Source organism: Podarcis gaigeae (assembly GCF_964106915.1).
Source record: "Podarcis gaigeae genome assembly, chromosome: 3".
Lineage (NCBI taxonomy): Eukaryota > Metazoa > Chordata > Lepidosauria > Squamata > Lacertidae > Podarcis > Podarcis gaigeae.
Genome location: NC_139680.1, coordinates 56,335,944 through 56,352,714, shown reverse-complemented (window position 1 = coordinate 56,352,714; position 16,771 = coordinate 56,335,944). Strand labels below are relative to the sequence as shown.

Genomic DNA, 16,771 nt, shown 5'->3' with positions numbered 1-16,771 from the left:
AGCCTTGTAAAAGTAGCCTTTTAGTGTCAGTAGATAATGAAAATACCAGTTACCTATGACTGAGTTAAAATGATGTCATGACCTGGCAATTTCTGTTCAGTGCTGACACATCTGTGTGGAGCACAGCTCAAAATTGCCTTCATGTAAATATAATAGGATTGTTCCTTTTTGTATTTTTGCTCTTCTGAGAATCTACTGCAATCTATGAAACTTGTGAAAAGCAGCAGGAGTCCATGAAACACTTGGAAACCTATATTTTTCCATTTATTTTTTTAAAATGCAAATTACACTAGTTAGTCAAAAAAAAATCCACCTTCTGTTAAAAATACATTCAGAATTAACAAATGACTATAAGAAAAAAAGGACATTTGGATTGTTAACACTTGCCTTCTAAATATTTGGATTTATAACAACAACAAAAAGTCCAGTCTAGAAAAATAACATTCTTCACTGGATTTTTGAGGAGGATACAGCTGTACAATTCAACAACAGCATTTCAGATATTCTCACACTACTGTGCTCTAAAACTCTTTCCATAGCAGATGTGTCCATTAGTTTATCCACTGTAGTAGTCAACAGTCTTGAAATTGTTTTGGTGGTAGTGATTTAGCTGCAATGTAAGCAAGTATGAAGGCCTGTGTGTGTGTGTGTGTGTGTGTGTGTGTTTGTATGGCAGCATCGAAAGTGTAGAATTTTCATCGCAATGCCTCAAAATTCTCTGTTTTTGCTTACTCTTGCACTAGGAGAAGAGGCACTCTAACTTTCTTTCTCCTCTTACAGTCATAGCAGAACCATCTCACTTCTCGAAGACCATGGTCTTCAGCGACTTTCTCGTCTTAGCTCCAGGCAGTAGCAACCCCAGGCGCCTCTGCTCCTCTGCATGCCAATCCATTTTAAATGTGAGTAGCTTTTTCTTTTCTCTGATCTCTTGCAAAAAAAACCAAACCGAAATAAAACACCTCACTGTCATTCTTGAACTCCATTTCCCCAGGGGCATTGCTAGAGGGAAGATGCCTGCAATACACCTAGACAAATTCAGGGAAAGACGTTCTAGCCAAATATATTTGGAGGAGAACTCAGTTGGGAGTCCCTTTTATAGTGAAAACACATCTCTTGTTGGGACAGTGCCCACAGTAAAGCAGAGAAAGTGGTTCCCTTACCCAACATCCCCTCTCCTCCAAGCACTTCTCCTTTCTGGACACTCACTAGTCATACTATTGCGCTGCACTTTGAAAAGCAGCTGGCACTCGGTGTTAGTGCTGCTATAAGGGCAAGTCTGGATCCTTGTAAACCTGCACACGAGCTCGAGAAACTCTATATCTTCCATGGAGGCTTTTGCACTAGGGGTGATACAGCCCACAGGAAATAAGGGAACATACTTCCCTCTTCTCATTCAGCTTTGTTGTACAGTGGATGCAGTTGTTTTTAAAAACATACAGCAATATTTGGCAGCAGGGGTAGCAGGGTGTTCTAGGAAAGTATACCATTTATTTGCAGCAAGATGGCTGTTTTCTAGTAGATACTGGTGCAGGCATGGGAAGCAAAGGTAGAGAAGTGCCTTCATTCTATAGGCCAATGAAATAGCATTGGCTGGCTAGCTTGCTCATATTTGCTAACACTGAACTGAACCACAAACTTCACAAATATTTCCTGATAGGGAATTTGAGGAAGCTTGGTGTTGGTACACTCCCATATATATATATATGATTATACAAACAGTAAAAATAAACACAATTATTTTTAAAGTAATTAGGTCTTTATGGTGTTTAGCAAGATTGAACCCATATAAAGCAATGGATTATCCAGAAATTGTGTAGTTAAGTATAGTCATCATTCTTTAATAGACCAGGAGTCTGAGCTATGGATATGCATTCAGGAGATCAAAACTCTACTCCAGAGCCAGAATACATATATAAGTTTGCTGATATGCTGTGTTTATCCCCATAAGTGGAGATAGAATGTCAGTGAGTTGCTGCTTGGTCAGTGCTGCTGCTTCACTATGTAACATGGTCCATGTTCATCTATGTGAAAAGTAAGGTTAAGGATGCAATACTTCATGCATCATATCCCAGACTAATTCCACTGATAGTGAGTGAATGTTAGGTTTACAGTGACTTCTGGTCCGAGCCTAAAATGGCGAACAAGCCAACAAGAATTATAGAGCACCTTGAAAATCTGCACCAGTGCAGTGTAGATACAATTATGCAACTGCTTAAGAGTAGGATGCTTGATCTTGCAGGAATACAGTTTTGAAATTTACATGTATTATCCACTAAAATATGCAGATTTCCTCATAGTACAGTTTGGTTACACCCATTCCACTTTAGTTGCTGGAATCTGATTATGTTTATAGTGCATGTCTGTCCTGGACGCATCCAGATTTATTTTTGTCTGTGACATGTTACATCCACTGAAAGATACAAAAATGTGAGGTGGAGTGAGCTGGACTGGTGTTTCTATAGGAACAGACTTTGAAAGTTGTCATGGGGAATGATGGTTTTTATAGGCCACACAGAATGCAAACATTTGGCAAGTGTAGAAAAAAGTTGCCTGAAGACGACTTGATGGGCAATTTGCTAATTTGTAGAAGAACCTCTCCCCCATCAAGTGCCTACAGCTGGAATACCCATGTAAGCTTTAAATAAAGAAATGAGGGCAATTCTGGTTCCAAAAAATCCTGAGCAAAATATCTCTTCCCATTGAAAAGCCAATGAAGTGGCTGAATATACAGCTCAAATTCAGAACAAACAGACGTTTCTAGGACTCCAAGAGTATTTCATAAAGACATTGATCTACTAGCAAAGTTTCCAAAGGCATCTTGTTGCCAACTACATAACAGCACAGCTTTTTTTTTCAGCCACGATAATACAGAAAGTTAAGATACATATTTCTAACACACAACAGATCCCCCAAATATCACAAAAAGGTCTTAAAAAATGTTACCAATGCAACTACTCCCACCCCAACTAAAAAAACAAAACAAAACCCAGAAAGAAATATCTTATATGCTGCAGGTTTTTCTTTTTTTAAAAAAGCTCACCTACATAGGATTTTCAACTGGAATTAAGTTATAAAAGAGTAAACATAGTTAATACATATTCAGTTGGCCTCTGCTGATAGAAATAATGCAGACGTCTCTGTCATTAGTAAAAGACATATTTAGAGTCATTTATAAAAGCACCTAGAGTGCAGTAAATAAAAACAGTGGGGTTAAGGAGCACTGTTTTTGTTGTTTCTTTACAGTTATTACTTTAGTAAATGTTCCTTTTCCCCTCAGCATTTTCCAGCTCCCCAAAGAGCCCAGTTCTGTTAGAAGTATTTTAAAGTGTATTTGCATCCCAGCCCTTCTGGAGACTTAAAGCACCTCTTCTGTCTGCCAGCGGGTGGTTTTCTTACACAGCCAACTCTGGAACTACTGGGGAGCAGAGTCTATTACCTGACACAGCCTTAGAAATCTTTAACAATTAATGAACAGCATGGTTGAGCCTAAAGGAAGTTACTTCAGAAAGTCCACACCGAATTTCTCTGATGTGTAACTTAGGATAGGTTAAGGCAAGTATGTATTATACAGCCTTTAGGGCAAACAACTTGCTGTCTATTGACTTCTGTTTCAAGGTCATCATGGTATCGTTAGTGTTTATTGACTAAGAGGACACGGCTCCAGACAGAACCAAAATGGATGAGATATGTTTCATAATTCAGAGGCAGGAGCAAAGGGAAGAGAAGGCAGGCAGTGACCAGAAGATGGTGCCACTGCTTCTCCTTCTGAACTTTCTGTATAAGAATTTGGAAAATCCAAGATGGGAGAGAAAGGATCTTGTGCATTGCAGTCTGTACTTGTGAGAAAGTGAGGTCTCCGTGTCCCAGCATTCTTCTAGTATTATATTTTGAAACAGAAAAGTTAAGACTTCTTCCTTCTTTTGCACCCACAGGAGGCCGTGCTGGAATAAGTTATTTGACTAGTCCTTCGACCCCAACCACAGACTTTGTTTTGTCTACTTTGACCTAAAAGAAAGAAACAGAAATATATATATATAATCAGCACAAAGGTTTGTATACCCATCAAGCACTTTTTTGAGGGGATTATTTTTTGTTGAATTTTCAAAATAATATACATACAGGAGAGATTTAGTTGTCATTGCCCACTGGCATATATAGTTCACAACTCATCAAACACTTTTAAGGTGATGTTCATGGAAATCATGTGTATACTCTAAGAAAACACCTAATCTCCTTCAGACAATGGCACCAACAATCACAGGTTAGAGAGCAGAGAGAGAATGCCAAGTATGAGTCTGGGCCCCACCTTTCCCTTCCACACTCCTATCTTAATAGGTGACTAGCCATGATAATAATAATAATAATAATAATAATAATAATAATAATAATAATAATAATATATACTGGCCTTCATCTGAAGATCACAGGGAGGTTGACAGCCTCACACATCTGTCAAGTGTGAGGAGAGAAGAGCTGGGCTGTAGCAGCCCCCCTCACTATAGCATTTTTCTTCCTCACAGGTGATCAGTGTGAGTGTTGCTTCAGGTCTACCTTCTCCCCATCACCCTGTCAGATTAGCCCTGTTCATTGCCTGGATCAGAATGGCTATCCATTTAAATGGAGCTATGCGAAGGTAAATATGACAGCATTGGGGTTGCCAAAGGATTTGGTGTACTATAAATGAAACAACAGCATGGCACCCTGGCATTTCTCCTCTGGAAGAAGAGGAAAATGCAAATGACATAATTAAGGAAGGATGCCATGCCCTGCAGCAGGCCTCAGATGTAGAGGAGTTCTTTTGTTTAGGAAACAAATACATCAAGAGAAACATTGGATTTAATGTAAATGTCCAGATTATAGCAATGACATGAAGGGGGAAAATGACCCTAATGAGTAAATCCTAATGAGTTTTAATCATGCCATAAGATCTGAGAATCTCACTAGTTGCAGGAATTCTGCTTCATAAAGCAAACTGCATGTCTTCCTGACACTGGCTCTGTATAGAAGGCAGATCATTTCATGGCTGAAAGTCCTCAGAGAATGACAGAAAAATTCTTCTGTAATGGCGAGCTCTTCTTGAGCAATTTTTTCCAACACATTATGCATTTGATATTACATACTGTGATCAGCCCTCTCTCTCTTTAAACCAATGTTTCTATACTGAAGCAGTGAAGGAGTCTGGCTTTCTATTGTCTATTTGAGCGTCTCTCTCCTTCAAATTATTTCCTAGACTACCAAAAATATTGACGTCATGTACTTGCTTATTCTACAATTCAAATATTTGGCGGCATGCATTTTTAATAATCCAACGTTGCAAAGTTTCTACGGGGGGTTCAGTTATCCTTTGCACTAGTGGTTCCATAATGTTGCTCTCATTGACAAGTCAAGAGTATTTCAGTGCAATTAGATGAAAGCAGGCTCTATCATGGTAGAATGCCACGGAGCAATGCATTGGGCATAAGCAAGAATGCTAGTTGATCATGCATCAACACATACATAATTTTGCTTGAAATTTGGCTGATTATGACAGCTGGTTCAGAATCCTGAAAATCCCCAAGAAGGGTAGAAAACAACTCCCAAGCCCTTCAGAAATGATCTTTAAAATGCTTACTGCTTTCCTACTATATCCCCTACAAGGAGAACTTTGTTTGCTCTGCATTTTAAAGCAAAGTGACCTAATTCGCACCTCTCAGGGTAGCACATGAACAAGCCTATAATTATACTTTCAATTTAGTACTTTTTTCAGTTTTGCTATGTGGCCTTTGGCTCAAAAAAAATAATAATTAAAAAATTGTACCAAAATGCATAAAATGTGCTTTAGGATAAAATATGTGTAGAACTGCATATCTTGAGCTAGAATAAAATGTATTTAAATAAATATTTCAACACAAAACATTTAATTAGTATTTTATATATTTAAATGCAAATATCTGTATAAATTTGGTCTTAAGGGTTTTATTGGATTATGACAGTGGCTATCACAGACTATTGTGAGTCTAGGTGAACCTTGGGCTTACATGTTCGCTGACATGGCCATGAGAAGGAGATTGGAAGCTTTAGCACGACACAGTCCAAACTGTGGTTCATCTTAGCTGTGGCCTGTTGAAAATAAGTCAGCTTCATAAAACATAGTTTGATGTTGGCTTGTTTCAAAAGACATACCAGTTACTGTTAACCACAGTTTATTGGGTTTGGATCATGTGACAAGCTGCACTTAATAATAAAAAAGAAGCAGCAAAAGCTTATGAGTGGAAGAAAGGTTCTGCTGGTCTCTAGTCCAGCATCCTGTTCTCACATTTGCCAGCCAGATCCCTATGGGAAGCCTGCAAGCAGGACAGAAGCACAACAGCTTCTGAACTCCTTGCAGTCTTACTGATGTGGGTTAGGGGAAAGGAGAGCAAGCAAATGCAAGTCTCTCCTATTCTCTTTCCCAACATGGACAACTCTCATGCCTAATATGATAAATTTGGACAAATTTATCATGACGTCCAAATGCAGCCATTGTGTCCTTTGTCACTTTACTAGAAATATCAACAGCTCTGTTGTCTTCTGCATATAGCCAATATCTCCTACATGTCAGTGAGCAGTACTGGAGCAAAATGGCAACAAACCTGCACTGAGTTTCAGATGTTCCTCCTGTGTTTCCTTGTTCTCAACTACAAGCTTCAAAATTTATATTGACTTCTTTGCCCTACAGCTTCAGCGTTTTTCCCAGCCAGTGTTTGTAAACTCTGTAAATGCAATCAGCTACTCTCAAAGCAGAGGACATAAAGAGAATGGGATAATATCTCAGCTAGAAGGCTCCATATGTTGATGGCAAGGTATACTATATGAAGGAAGAAATGGGATTTGAATTGTTCTGAGTACCTGGGAGCCACAAACAGTGACAGGAAGAAATAACATTTTGTAAGTGTAGAACACTGTGACAAAAGTGAAAAAGCATTTCTTTGGGCACACACAGATGAGAAACTGTATTTTGAGAAAGCTGCCATGTTTCACAAATAGTCTGACAGCTGAGCATAATAATAGGATCACTATTTGTGGCGTTCACCCAGAGGTAAATTAGGGCTAATGTACATTCATCAACAAAGAAGCTGCTGGGAGAGAAAGATCCACAGGAATAGTTGTTTGAAAGATGATGTAGATGGTAAAATTTCATGGACTCTCCATGCAAGCGGTGAATATGCTTGGCTGTTGCTGGAAATGGCATTCAGTGCAATCCATGTGGTAAAAATGCAAACCTGAGATTCCCTACTCATACAACAGCATTGTAATGTAAGTAATGCATATCAAGCAGATGTACTTTTAAAGGAGTGCTTGGATATTCCCTAAAAAGTGCTACTTTTTAATCATTAATACACATCTAGCAGTTGATAGAGTAACTTGAAAGTTAGGTACTCACATATACATGGGCTGTAGCTGTAAATGAGATGTCTTCTGTGGGCCTTGATAGCCGTAAGAGTCAAATCCACCTATGAAGTCAACTGAAAAGGAGGAAATTGCATTCATTGCTGACATTCTCAGAAGTGATAGGCATTTTCCTTTTAAAACAAGCTTTCATGCATATTACATTGGCTCCCCCGCCCTTAATAGTTTATTAAAATGGAAGTGATTGATTCTGGAGAATGCAAACAAAGTACAGAATCTACAGGGTAATGACTATATAGAGAGCAAGTTTTTATCAGCATGCCAGTCACAGATTATAACAATTTATCTATATACCATTGCTCTTCTTGTTTATGAGCAGCCCACCTGACTGGAATGTATAAATTACACATTTGTTGGAGGCTGTAAACCAATAATTTGCAGCCTCCATGTTTTAACTGGTTGTGATTATTGTGTCACATCAGGCTGCCACACTGGTTCTGTGAGCAACAGATGAAAGGAAATGGATCTATGCTCTTTGAAAAATTATCCCAGGTTTTACAAGGAACCTGTGAATTCCAGTAAGTGCTAAAGACAGCCTAGATGGACATGGTCAGACTTGTATTTTCCAAGGGAGCAATTGCATTGTTTCTTTGTTCCAGTAGACTGCTTTGGAATCAGTGAATTCATATGCCATCTTCCTAATTTATTCTGTCAGGTACTCAAGGAAACTATCACTACTAACTACTTGTTAGTTTTAATGTTCTGTGGCAATGAATTTCATAGCATAAAATGATTCTTTTTTTGCTTCTAGTTAGTTGCTTTGGATGGCCTGAGTACTAGAATTCTGGGAGATTCTTCAGCAGAATGGTTAAGTTACTAAATTTGTGAATTACGCCACAACAAGATCCCCAAAAGATTTACAAGATGAATAAAATACAGCAACATAGCAATAATATAAAAGCATAAACATATGAAAAACATAGTGAGAATAAAAGCATCCCATCAAGGGCCCAGGAAAACAAGCAAACAAAAAAATGTCTGGCACTGAAACAATGACCAAGTTGGGACCTGGTGGGTCTCCCTTGGGAAAGCATTTCATAATTATGAAGTTACCACTGAAAATATGCGTTCTCTTACCGCCACCCTCCAGACCCCCCCTTGAAGGCAGCATGCAGAGAAGGGCATCAAAAGTCAATCTCTGGGTCCAGGCAGGTTCATATGGGGAAAGGGGTGTGCAGTGCTTTGGGGGGGGGGCATAAAAAATGGCATGATGGTTCTTATATATTGACAAACATTCCATGGGTGCCAGCATAAAATTGATGCTATGGGCAGCAAGAAAAGTGGTTTGGTACTCTGTATAGGTGAGTACCATCACAAAAGAAGCCTGGAGGTGGGCATCTGTTTTAGGATGTTGTAAGTCCATAAAGGAGACGCAGGTGGCGCTGTGGGTAAAAGCCTCAGCGCCTAGGGCTTGCCGATCGAAAGGTCGGCGGTTCGAATCCCTGCGGCGGGGTGCGCTCCCGTTGTTCGGTCCCAGCGCCTGCCAACCTAGCAGTTCGAAAGCACCCCTGGGTGCAAGTAGATAAATAGGGACCGCTTACTAGCGGGAAGGTAAACGGCGTTTCCGTGTGCGGCTCTGGCTCTGGCTCTGGCCAGAGCAGCGATGTCACGCTGGCCACGTGACCCGGAAGTGTCTCCGGACAGCACTGGCCCCCGGCCTCTTGAGTGAGATGGGCGCACCAACCCCAGAGTCTGGCAAGACTGGCCCGTACGGGCAGGGGTACCTTTACCTTTACCTTTAAGTCCATAAAGACTTGAGCACAGAAGAGAGGTTCCAGAAGGACGGTTCACAATGTATGCAAACTAGCAGTACAATGCAATCTTGTCCCCCTTATTCATGACACACTGCTACTTAGCTTTGCTGAATCTGTGGTGGTGACCAGATTGATCTAAAAGTTGCTTGTGGGTTTATCATAGTCTCCAAACCCCATGCCAATTGATGTCCTTTCTACTGGGCATTTTATTTTGGCAGAACCTAAAAGGTCACTAAAAGTGTCGTGCAGCTTCTAATGTCTGATAGTATTGGCATGGGATTGAATAAATAAACCTTATTGACTGAATGACCACAGATGTTCTAATCCTAAACTGATTCATCAAACACACTGAAAAGTTGCTTTTGATCTTTTAAGAACATCACCACCAGTTAGGGTTCTTAACTATGTTTCTTCAGGAGCAAATCTGAAAGTGCAGAGGCATAATCCCATTGATGTGAAACATCAAAAGCTTACAGTCACTTCTTTCATGGAGGCACGATTTTAAAATTTCTTACAGACCCGTCATATGCATGTTTATCTGGAAGTCACACTGGTAGTTTCCAATGTGATTTACTCCTCTGTTTACAAGATTGCACAATTAGTTTATCAGAAAACATGTAGATTATTCAGGCATGCTAATGCCTAAATAAGTTGCCTCTGTGTATATCTGTATTTATTCCTCCTCTGGAGATGGCAGCAGTGGTCAAAGTGCCTGTTCTGACATCACATTAGTATCTTTCGCAGACGGCAGATAAAGCAGAATGGGCTGGCAAGTGTCAACTGCAACCTTCTAGTTGGGGGATAAATAATTCACATCTGTTCCTTCCAAGTCCAGTAGAAAGGGATAAAATATTATTAGATTGCAATGGTAATTTATTTGTTGTAATAAATATTAATGCATCCACAGTGTCTTTAGAGAAATCATAATCCTGCTTCCTCAAAAGGCTGGGAAAACAGATTCATTTCTTTACAAGGCTGCATATTTGCCACCCAGTCCTGAGACAGATGGTGACAATGGTGAAAACACTGAGTTTATTGTTGAGGAGGCTGGTTTTTGAGATGTACCCACACATGCTATAAATGACTGTGTCACAGGTTTTATTTTGGATATTTGCCAAATGGGCCTTAGTTAATGTACTTTACTACTAAAGAAAGACAAAATGAATCTTTGTGGTCTTTATCTGTACTTTGCAATGGGCAACATGTTATGTTGGGAATCAGGATTTCTTTTGTATCCTGATGGAGACAAGGGTAGATTTGCACAACCATCATGTAGCACTTGCGACTTATCTTGTGACAAATACTGCCTGGGTCCGATGAAAAGGCCTTGTTAGCTGAGCCTTGATGTAAGTCTCAGATAATCAACCATTATCTCATGTTGGGACTGTTGCATTAAAAACATTGTTGCAAAAATCTACCATACTATTTTGTTGGCCCTAAATTCGAATGCTAAAATAGGGCTCTAGATCATAATCCTTCAACTGGTGCTTTTAAAGCTGGGATCACCAATGTGGCGCCTGTAAGCACAATACATCACCTGTGAAAGTTAGTGCTGCCTCCACTCACTGTGCCCTTATTTCCCACCCCCCCCCCAAAGCACGTAGTGCTAAGGGAGGGAGACTGGAAGTGAAAAGCTACTCCCCACTTCCTCTTTCAGCTCTGATTGGAATGACCAAGGTTGTAGGAGGAAAAGGTAACTGATCTGGGAGACTGTGGGGAGACAGGCAGTGGCAGGGGGATAAAGTGACATGCTGCAGGAGTCAGGGAAGAGAGAATGGCAGGGAAAAGTGATCAGTCATGGTCTCTCTCTCTCTCTCTCTCTCTCTCTCTCTCTCTCACACACACACACACACACACACACACACAGAGATTCATCAAAACAGATTCCCTCCTCTTGGGGTTGCCACCATGCAAACCACTTATCTCATTGGCTGAACCATAAAAATAATGCATCTGGTGCTTTCCAACACTGCCATGGTAACAAAAAATGGATCCAAAGCAAAAAAATCCATGCAGATCACCATAATTTTTAAGACTGATCCTCTCAGAACCATCTTTAAATCTGTGTCCATTCATGTGTCCTGTCATTTAGTGGCGGTTTTGTTGTCATCCTGTTTAAGAGCCCTGGATAATTAAGGAGGATCTGTGCCTTGGATAGATGCATTTGTGCCATAGCAACCCTGGAAAACACTGTGATTTTTACTGTGCAGTCTATTAATTTAAGCATTTATTTGATGGTGTTAGGGTGGGGAGGTTGACTCAATGTAAAATCATGCAAAAGCAAGAGGATCTATTTTAATTCCACTGGATCGGTCTTTTTACTCAAACCTTTTTGAAAAGCAAATGATATAGGGTGTGTGTGTGTGCATGCGCTTTCCCTCTTTATGTCTGCCTGGGGGAGAGTGACCCAGGAATGGAAGAGAGGGAAGTAACCAGAGGAGTTGGTGACATGTGGTCAGTGGACTAGGGGGACTAAATGTTCCTGGTAAATTAGAGTATCAAATTATTAAAGCTGGCACCTTCTTCCCAAAGCCCAAGGAGCTTCTGCCTGACTTAGAAAGGGAGGCACGATGTTCACACATACAACATCACTCTTCCCAATCGCCCTCATAAGTTGATATCTTTGGCCCTAACTGTTCCCCTACAAAAAACTTTACTGCATGGCACTGCATGGCACACTTCCAATTGCTCCCACATGTCTCAAAAGGTTGGCAACTCCAATACAAATGTCTTGAAGTCACCTAATGCAGTTGCCACTGCTCACTTTCAAAACCACTGCACTTACTGAGCAAACCCTCAACAAATGGTTTGCATTCATGCAAATGGGAACACACACACACACACACACACACACACACACACTGAGGTTGCTAAGCTGTTCCCTCCCCCCTGGTAATAGCTTTCTTGGAACAAACAAAACCACCTTCTAACCTTTGCAAATTTTTAGAAATAGCGTGCAGTGGCAGCAACTGCTCAGCAAATCCTCCACTAAAGACATGGATCAGACCTATGCTACTTCACTAAAACATACCCTAAATTGGGTTTTGCTATCTGTAGGAATGTTTGCAAAAGCTTTTTTCACAAGGAATAGCAACTCCCCAGAAAAGAAGGGCTTTCATTAGCACAGCTTATAGATGTGGGGTTTTTACAGGCCTCACAAAGGGCAGCAGTGAGTCAGCTGGAAAAAAGCAGATGGGCAGACAGAAGGAAAGCAATATGGTGTAAAACAACACAATCATCCATCTCATTTTCAACCAAGTAGCCTAGTAGCAAATGTTAACAGAATTGTAAGAAATCAGATGACTTGAATCATACATCACCCATTCAGTGTGGAGGCTGCTAATCACTGCTTCCTCATGACAGCACTATATATAGTGGAATACAACATTTATGTGTTGAGTTTAGTGTGGGAGTCCCACCAACATAGACATGTAGCATTTCTGTGCTTGGCTTATCGCTGCTGTAAGTCCAAGTTCAAATAAGTCCCAATTGTGTAGAGGCCACCAGGCGGGAACTATATTTATCAACCTCCGCATGGGGGAAAGTAACATATGACTTGGCCTTAAATATCCATCTCTACAAAATAATTTGGTTGTTGTGGCAATCCCATATCCAGTAACCTGGGAGGAAACCTACTTGAATGCAATGGGACTTACTTCTGACTAGACATGCATAGGCGTGTATTCTAAAATGATTAAAATGTTGCAGTGATGAGGGCAAGGTTGTATGATCAGGATTATCATGGGAATAGTCATATAAATGATTTTCTAGTAAAACTTTGATATGTTTAACAGACTGTGACTGAGGGCAGTTTCATTTAATTTTCCTTCAGAAACTCTGGATCAATAAAATGTAAATAAAATAACATCCGTATCATAAAGGCCCTCCCCTTCTCCAAGATTTCCCTGAGCTTTGGACTGTTTCCAAACTGGTGATATATTCAACACTTACAGCCCTGCAGAATACAGTGAGGAGTGTCCTGCCCATTTCTCCATTTCCAGATATCAAATGTGAACACACACAGCTATTAAAAAGCTCAGATCAGAGAAGAGGGACAATGGAAGACTTGTTTCACAGATGTAGATTCAATTCTTGAGTCTTCCTTCCCTAGTCATATAGTGGCCCAGAAGTCACACTTCAGACATAGTGGCACCATGGGCTGTTGTGGTCTACACTATGAGAGGGAAGGGAAGAAAGCAAAAATAGCCAAACCAACCCATCATCCTCACAAATTTGATGTATTCTCCCTCTTTACATCCACGAAGCAGACTCTGTCTATCAATACCGGGTGGAGTAATATGGCACAGGCACACAGGTGTGAAGGCTTCAGGGACCCCTCCCTGAAGATATGCTTTTACTTAGTGTCTTAGTGAGGCAACACTTAGAGGCAGTTTCAGAAAAAATGCTTTTAGAATATAAATAAACAGAGAAACACATACAAAACTGTTCTACACTGTTTCTTATGGGTTCAGCTTTTGGATCCCTTTGTGGTCTTTTCCTGGCTCCTTTCTGCTATAATGTCCCAATTGGGTTCTCTGATCCTTCATCTTAATGTTTTGGTCCTTTCTCTCTCCTGCAACTCTTCCATTCTTTAACTTACTAGCTTTACAGTATTTTTGCTCTCAACCTTTTAGCCAACAGGAGGAGAATCAAGTCTTGATTATGTTTCTATTTCTCCCTAATTGCCAGATTCATAGGCTGATACTCTGACTCTCCTGTGCACATTAGTCTCTTGTGAACTTTCATTTTTTGTTTCTATTAAAACTACACAACAATACTTATAATTAGAATTTAAAAAAAGAAAAAGGGAAGTCTTAAATGTTTAGATTGAACATTTGCCAAATCAGAGTCATGAAATGTCTGCAAAATTAGTGTACAAATTTTAACTGAAAAGGAGTTAATGAAAACAAAGAAAAAACAAGAATCTATCAGTATATAGTAAACTTTTGACAATACATGAAATACTGTAGTAATTTAAGCATCTTCACTGAACCTGATTTCAGAAGTTTTTTCTTTCTCCTGTGAACTTTTGACTCTCCTATGTAGAAGAATCTCTAAAGCAAAAAGCAACCATTTTACAATCTAAAACCAAACTAAACCTTTATTCACATACACATCTTTGGAATAGTTGCCCCCCCCCCCCCCAGCACACTTACTTGGAGTAAATCCCATTGAACCCTGGGACCTATTTCCAAATAAACATGCACAGGAATGGGCTGCACACCATGTAAACTTTCTTTTCTTGCACACTTATTCTTACTTTTGACTTAGTAAATATGTTGATGTTGTTGTTGAAGTTTCACTTGACATCAAGAGAGGAAAAAAATCCCACAAATATTTAAAATAAACTGGGCTTTACTGGGTCTCAAAAGAATTGGGAAACAAATCTTTCCAGTAGCATACATTGGCCTGTAACTCAAAACTTACGGTAATTTCCTGACCAAAGAAATGTTACATGTGGGAAAAAATATTTACAGCAATTAATAAGCAACTGCACATTTTGGTTTGGAGAGTCTGTTGGTTGTTTTTTGCCTTAGAGCTCATCGACATAGTACCTATTTTGGGGATTACCACCAGCATGCCCCAAAACCCACAGCAAACAATGCCTTTTGGGTCTCTATTTTTCCTTCCTACAGGTACGCTTAGTGATGCAAAAGTCTATACAAATTTCCCCCAACACACAAATGCATGCAGAATCTACTGGTCTATGAACATGAAACTTTTTATAAATGCAAAGTATTGTTAACAGCCTGTAATAAAGTACTCCGTGAGGAAATATGATACATGCAAATATATATATTCTTTTCCCTTCCTGAATCAAGTTTCAGTTGAGCTAGGATATTTCTAGGACAATTTCCACTATAATGCACCATTTTACACATGGGGCATTCTAAAACTGCCCCTGAAGGACTTTCAAACTGCCAAGATGCTTCAAATAGCCTGGAAAAATCTGCAGGTTGTTCCCAATCAGTGTCATCTAGAGGAAATGCAAGCATGGTAGGATCATTGTGTCCCTAATGGAACAAATTGTTAGCAGGAGATTGCTGCAGGCTAGCTTATTACTGGACAAGTAAAGAGATAAAGAAGGGGGTTGGAGGCAAGAGAGAGCTACAACTGCTATAAATGGAGGAAAACTCCAGCAGGAGAAGGAGAATTCTGAAGACCAAAAGTGAGACAGAATCTAAAGCAATTTCCCTATTGACTTGGCTGTAGAGGAGCCCTTGACAATCTCCCATGAAGTTGTTGTGTGCCACAGAGAACCCTGGGCTTTGTCCTAGGGTACACACTCAATTCCTGCAGGGCACTGGTAAGCTCTGTTGAACTTCAGTGTTGCTCATATAAACTACAAGTGCTCTAGAAGACACCAACCATCCCCCTAACTTCTCAGATTACAGGGCAAGATAAGTTGTGAACAGAGCCAGCTGTCCTTCAGGGAGGCTTGTCTACACTATTACTGATTTCACTGAGGAACCCTAGATACACTTTCAAGAAGCCCCAGAGTCTCATGAAAAAAAGCAAACAAAAATAAAGCAGCCCATCAAATAAAAGCAAAATTAAAATCAAATGTATGAAAAAGTTGAAGATATTATGGTCAAAGGGATACCTATTTTCATAATTACAATTCCTGCAATAAAATTAAGCAATTGATCAATTTTTTTAGTACAAATCAAATCGCTGTAGAAATACTGGAATAGAGTTTTGTAATTGATTGGAGAACTGTATTACACAATTCAGATAAGTGCACATTTCAAAGGATAGCAGAGAGAGAGAGAGAGGGAGAGGGAGAGGGAGAGAGAGAGAGAGATTGTGTAAAAGAGAGGCTGGTCACTTTGAGGCATAGACAAGTTACGTAATACCTCCGTGCAATATTTTGGTAATGACCCCAAGTACGAATCTTTGTGCTGGAGGGCAAATGGATGGGCTCCTTCCCTCTCTTGGCTGGTAGTGAGAAGGACAATAGCCAGTCTTGTGTTTGTGAGAGCTGGTAAGAAGCAGGCTGCAGGCAGAAGCCTGAGAGGGAGAGTAATGCTGGATTTCTGCTGTGATGTTGGGAGAAGCAAGACCTTCTGTGGTGTTAATGCTGTGAGACCCTCCATTGTAGCCTCAGGTTATATGTATGTGTAAATAAGCCATGTATTATAAAGACATCACAGTCTCCACTGCCCCTCATTACAAGGACACTGAACCCTGGTGTAAGCACCTGGAACCCCTGGAATTGCACACCACTTGGAGATTGGGGTGGCAGACAACAATATATACATGCAAACATGTAGTCTATGCAAGCATTTTATCCTGTTCTGTCTACCAAAGAATCAGCTGATACAAAGGCAACAGAACAACATCAAAGACAATAAAAATACACATACAGGTCAAACATTTAAAAATTCCCCGCAAACAGAAGACATAAAATCCCTTCAAAAACACGCCGAACAAGCATGTCTCCTAGTGCCTGTGAAGTACTAGAAGGGTCAAACTAAGGCAAATATCAGAGGTGAGTTGATTCCACAGGGTAAGAAGCACTAGAGAAAAGGCCCTGCAAGGGTTCCCCCCCCCCAACCAAACCTCCTGAACAAAGGAGACTCTAAGAA

The 16,771-nt window shown here is 40.2% G+C and overlaps 1 protein-coding gene and 1 long non-coding RNA gene across 7 annotated transcripts in view; one reads left to right on the top strand and one right to left on the bottom strand.

Annotated features, from left to right (window-relative positions):
* Positions 1 to 237: 237 nt before the first annotated feature.
* The window catches only part of NKAIN2 (sodium/potassium transporting ATPase interacting 2), a gene marked incomplete at its 3' end in the record, with an annotated part of 479,738 nt that continues 463,204 nt past the window's right edge, over positions 238 to 16,771 (bottom strand). For 3 of the 5 annotated variants that reach the window (XM_083731510.1, XM_083731508.1, XM_083731512.1), the window contains 2 exons: positions 7,403 to 7,484; positions 238 to 4,005 (listed from right to left, as the gene is read on the bottom strand). In XM_083731510.1, the coding sequence (XP_083587636.1) occupies positions 3,996 to 4,005; positions 7,403 to 7,484 (92 nt within the window). Of the gene's footprint in view, positions 4,006 to 7,398; positions 7,485 to 16,771 lie in introns of those variants that run through there. The other 2 variants (XM_083731509.1, XM_083731511.1) reach the window with 1 other exon arrangement.
* The window catches only part of LOC310841029, a 70,425-nt gene continuing 57,586 nt past the window's right edge, over positions 3,933 to 16,771 (top strand). For both annotated transcript variants that reach the window (XR_014562269.1, XR_014562270.1), the window contains exon 1: positions 3,933 to 4,049. This is a non-coding gene — a long non-coding RNA (uncharacterized lncRNA). The remainder of the gene's footprint in view (positions 4,050 to 16,771) is intronic.